This window comes from Myxocyprinus asiaticus, chromosome 35, assembly GCF_019703515.2.
Source record: "Myxocyprinus asiaticus isolate MX2 ecotype Aquarium Trade chromosome 35, UBuf_Myxa_2, whole genome shotgun sequence".
NCBI lineage: Eukaryota > Metazoa > Chordata > Actinopteri > Cypriniformes > Catostomidae > Myxocyprinus > Myxocyprinus asiaticus.
Window position 1 is genome coordinate 38,519,404 of NC_059378.1, and position 5,101 is coordinate 38,524,504.

General features: G+C 36.0%; 1 protein-coding gene across 2 annotated transcripts; it reads right to left on the reverse strand.

The window, feature by feature from the left end:
- Positions 1-785: 785 nt before the first annotated feature.
- LOC127426065 (28S ribosomal protein S16, mitochondrial-like) lies at positions 786-2,924 on the reverse strand. 2 transcript variants are annotated; one of them, XM_051672541.1, is made up of 4 exons: positions 2,776-2,924; positions 2,573-2,599; positions 2,181-2,441; positions 786-1,861 (listed from the first exon to the last, which is right to left on the reverse strand). In XM_051672541.1, exons 2-4 carry the CDS (start codon positions 2,583-2,585, stop codon positions 1,749-1,751), a joined length of 387 nt encoding a protein of 128 aa, XP_051528501.1. In that variant the 5' UTR covers positions 2,586-2,599; positions 2,776-2,924; the 3' UTR covers positions 786-1,748. The 2 variants fall into 2 exon arrangements, with proteins under 2 accessions (XP_051528501.1, XP_051528502.1); XM_051672542.1 differs by having other exon boundaries at positions 2,864-2,923.
- Between the last annotated feature and the right edge of the window lie 2,177 nt (positions 2,925-5,101).

Genomic DNA, 5,101 nt, shown 5'->3' on the forward strand with positions numbered 1-5,101 from the left:
AACTCACTTTTGAGACCCCTTGTGGACATTTCACTCTGAAAATGCGTGCCAATATGCCCAACAACAGTTACCGCTTTAGCCACTGGGGGCAGTGTTTCGAATTTTGGTAAGCACAGACTGATTTTTACTAAAGAAAAGTCAACCTACCATTTCCGATTTCACTGTGAGATCAGTCTGATCCAGTCCAACTCATCAATGTAAAAACAATGTTTTTAAATTAAAATATTAGTTTTGTGAAGGACTCCATACAGAGGCACAATTTATATTGGTCTACAAAACTAATTTCAAGTCTTTAAGCATAAGCCTTTGGATCAAAAGGGTTTCAAGATCACAAGAACACATACATTTATTCAAGTGTATCCAAACTTTTAAATAGTGGCAAGTAGTGTATGAGAATTAGCGCAACAGCAGCGCAGCAGATAAGAACATTATTTTAAATTATTCACTCACCCATATCACTACTTCTTCTGTTAAACACAAAAGATGTTAAGCAGAATGTTTTCTTCAGTCTGCATTTACTTTCATTGTAAATGTTTTTCTATACAATGAAAATAGTGACTTGGGCTTTTAGTCCCCAAACTTCTGCTTAACATCTCCTTTTGTATTCCTCAAAAGATGCCAAGTCATATGAATTTTAACAACATAAGGATGAGTAAAGTGTGATTAAATGATGACAGAATTTACATTTTTGGGTGAACTATCCTTTTAAGAAGAAGAAAAGAAAAAAAGAGCATTGAGCCTCTGACAAATATTAAACACTAACTTTAATGCAAGTACATGGGCATACTACCATACATCAGTTAAGCTGCTTGCCACAAGAGTTACACAATCATATGTAAACATTAATAGGGTCTAAACGGTTAACCCTAATATTAAATTAATCAATCCCATCCTTTTATCAAACAATATCTGAATGTCTGAGGCTGATTTAACCTGATCTAAAGTTTACTACTAAACATTTTTACAATAGTACAAAACATACTCTGATCAGCCACAACATTAAAACCACCTGCCTAATATTGTATAGGTCCCCCTCGTGCCACCAAAACAGCATCAACCCGCATCTCAGAATAGCATTCAGAGATTATATTCTTCTCATCACAATTGTACAGAGTGGTTATCTGAGTTACCGTAGACTTTGTCAGTTCAAACCAGTCTGGCCATTCTCTGTTGACCTCTCTCATCAACAAGACGTTTCCATCCACAGAACTGCCGCTCACTGGATGTTTTTTGGTTTTGGCACCATTCTGAGTAAATTCTAGAGACTGTTGTGTGTGAAAATCCCAGGAGATCAGCAGTTACAGAAATACTCAAACCAGCCTGTCTGGCACCAACAATCATGCATGCAATTATCTAATCAGCCAATCATGTGGCAGCAGTGCAGTGGATAAAATCATGCAGATACAGGTCAGAAGCTTCAGTTAATGTTCACATCAACCATCAGAATGGGGAAAAAATGCGATCTCAGTGATTTGGACCATGGCCAGATGGGCTGGTTTGAGTATTTCTGTAACTGCTGAACTCCTGGGATTTTCACGCACAACAGTCTCTAGAATTTACAAAAAACATCCAGTGAGCGACACAATATTAGTCAGGTGGTTTTAATGTTGTGGCTGATCAGTGTATGTGAAACAAAAGCTCACTGTTACATAAGTACAATGTCACATCACAACTACTGAGAAATCATAAACACTTTATTTTGCATTTACAGTGCAACTCCTTTGGGTTTGGGTTCATAGCTCTGCCTACTAGTCCTCTTGATCTTGACTGTCAGTTTTAATTTCTTCTGTCAAAGCTGCTTTTCGTCTCCGCTCTGCTTCAGTCACTGTCATTGGGTGTAATGGGAAAAATCCAGCCAATCCTGCTCCGAAAAACAGATGAATCAGTCTGATTGGATTTATGAAACTGAGATTACAGTACCAGTCAAAAGTTAGGACACACCTGCTTTGGATGAAAAGGTTTTAAAGATCATGAGAATCTTAAATTCATTCTTGTGTGTCCAAACACTTGATGTGTACACAGTAAACCGGTGAATGCATTTACCACATATTACAATCACAACTCAATACCCTTGTGCATTAAAATCAAACATTGAAAGACATAATTATTTTGGAATTCAGTGAACAAATATTCTAAAAAAATAAAGAAAGAAAAGAAAGAAAGAAAGAAAAAACACTTACCTAGAAGTTTGGCAACAGGTTTAGTGGGATGAGCGCCGCAGCCAATCCAGTACTTGATTCTGTCATAATTGAAGGCAACAAGTTTTTCATTGTATATGTTGGGCAGAGGGTCGTATGATCCCAGCTGCTCGATATATTTACTGTCTCTCGCCCGTTTATTATAGGCGGCCACGATGCGGTAGAAGGGTCTGTTAGTGGCGCCCCCTAGCGCCAGTCTGATGACCACATGCCCACCGTGGTATTTTTTCAAAAGTAAAGACGCTGTTAAGATAAAAGGCCCCATAAACGCAAAGCATATTTTCAGAGATTGAAGTTTAACATTTGAATGGAAATGCTTTATGTCAGAAATAGAAACTTTTATCTCAGAAGTGAAGCACGGTAAGAATACTTACACAGATGGACCATGATTGATAGAATCTCTGTACAAAAAGAAAGAAAAGGTAGTAATGAGACATACAGTATAACTCTGCATACCATTTAATATATGACAGCGTATTATAGCTTGTTAGACAACTAATATCGATGCATTAAAAATGGTCTTTATAAGAGCACAGAGCGTTAGCCTATATGTTATTTCCTAACGCAGCGAACATACCTTATAAATCCGGTGCATGTAGAAAGGTCGGTAATATTATTAATAATATTATTGTTCAAAGTGTTTGTAATAGTATAAATACACGCACCTAGATAAGAGCAATCAACAACATGACATTCGCATGGGCGCAGCCATGTTTTAAAATACAGCCGGCGTTACGTTCGCGCGACGTAATTAATATTCATGAGCTAAGCCTTCGTCGCAACGAAGAGCTCCTTGCTCGACAGTGTGGTTATTTTGGCCACTAGGTGGCGGTTTTGTGTTTTGAAGACAAGCATTTAGAAATGATTTGTACAAAAGGATATTATTTTTCGTACTAACCCGGCTGTTTCTCGAAGAGATCGAGGACTTATGGTGTGTGACAAAATGTAGAAAGGGGTGACTGAAAAAAAAAAAAAAAAAAAAAAACATGGTGTTCTTTGAAGTACCTTGGATTATTATGTAAGTACCATGGTATATTAATATAGTACATATTATGGTAAATATAATACCCTAGTTTATTTGAAAGTACCATATGGGTACAACGGGGTAAAAGGCACTTTTTTTTTCCCAAAACACTAAACAGAAACAAAAACGCCCACAGTACTTTCCTAAACACCTGTTTGCACTTTACAATGCAAAATATTCTTGATCCATGACATCATTGCGTGCAATGTCTAAAGTTGGATTTTGAGGTCATTTGATCTAATATTTAATACATTTTTAAATATGTTGCACATTTATGTAGCTAATAAGAATCTGTGAAACTATCACATTTATTTTGAGACAAAATACTAATTTGTCATTTTAAGTTTTAAGGTGATTAAATCAAAAGTGTTTCAATGACTGTCTAAGTGAAAGGATAGTATTTGAGGTAAAAAGCCCCACTGTTGCAGTGACTAAAGGCCCCCATAAAACACATTGTTTTTCTTAAAGGAATATTCCGCATTCAATACAAGTTAAGCTAAATCTACAGCATTTGTGACATAATGTTGATTACCACAAAAAACAATTTAGACTTGTCCGTCCTTTTCTTAAAAAAAAAAAAAAAAGCAAAAATCAGTTACAGTGAGGCTCTTACAATGGAAGTGAATGGGGCCAATTTTTGGAGGGTTTAACGGCAGAAATGTGAAGCTTATAATTTTATAAAATAACTTAAATTCATTCTTCTGTTAAAACTCATGTATTATGTGAGCTGTAAATTTGTTTATATTGTCATTTTAAGGTTTAAGGTTTTGTTGACATTACATCGTCATGGCAACAAAGTTGTAAAATTGGCTATAATTTTACACAGAAAAGGTTAGTAAGTGATTTTATCACACTAAAATAATGCAAACATGCATATTGTTTATGTCTTGTGGCTGTAATATTGAAACAGTATGTATTTTAACGTTTACAGATTGGCCCCATTCACTTCCATTGTAAGTGCCTCACTGGAACCAAGATTTTTGCTTTTTTTAAAGAAAAGGAGGGGCAAGTCAAAATAATTTTTTATGGTAATCAGTATTATACCACAAATGCTATTGATTGTGCTTAACTTCTATTGAACCCAGAATATTCCTTTAACCTTGTGCGCCCCCGCGAACACATGCATGGAAGTTGTATTTTGGCTTCACTATACGCAACGCATAATTTCATTTCATTTAAACTGACTGATCTTAATTCAGGAGACTCTGGACTTTCATTAAAGGGTTAAACCTTTGATGCACTGAGTCATGTGACAAAACAACATGGCGCCGATCACAGCGGAGTTTGTCTTTGGAGAAACGGCAACAAAACTACATCTGGTAAGAAACCTAATTACGTTTTTACATCGAAACCTGTTTGAGTCAAATGATTAGAGTCTCTAGTTTCATCCGATAGACCATTTTAAAAATTTGAATGACTGAGCGTGAAATGCCAGGCTGCTAAACACAATGACCACTAATGTGTACAATAGCACAAGGATTTCATTAGAAATCCTAAATTTACTGTGCATTTTCATATTTAGAAAATATTTTTGCTTTCAGAGGTTTTATATGGAGTTAGGATGAAAATAAGGTGCATTTCAAACCATTCTGAGACCAGTGCAGACAAACAGCACACTGGAGGATTTCACTAAATAGGGAGCAAGGGAGCATCCTATAGCTCTCTATGAAGCCAAGTGCATTCAATACAAACTTCTGGTCAAAAGTTCAGTTTCAGGCTGCAGATGATGTTTGGATCACTCAACATTGGCAGACATGGGACAATGATAATCAGTACATGGATTCAGAATTTATAATGTATAATTTTATTTTAACATGGTTGGCTGTGATTGGACGGTGCTGGCCTATACTTTGAATCAGAATTAATTATGCTAATTTCT

Coding starts and splice junctions, on each gene's coding strand:
- LOC127426065 (XM_051672541.1), bottom strand. Junction 1,862..2,180: donor ACCTGTTGCCAAACTTCTAG/GTAAGTGTTTTT, acceptor TTTTCGGAGCAG/GATTGGCTGGATTTTTCCCA.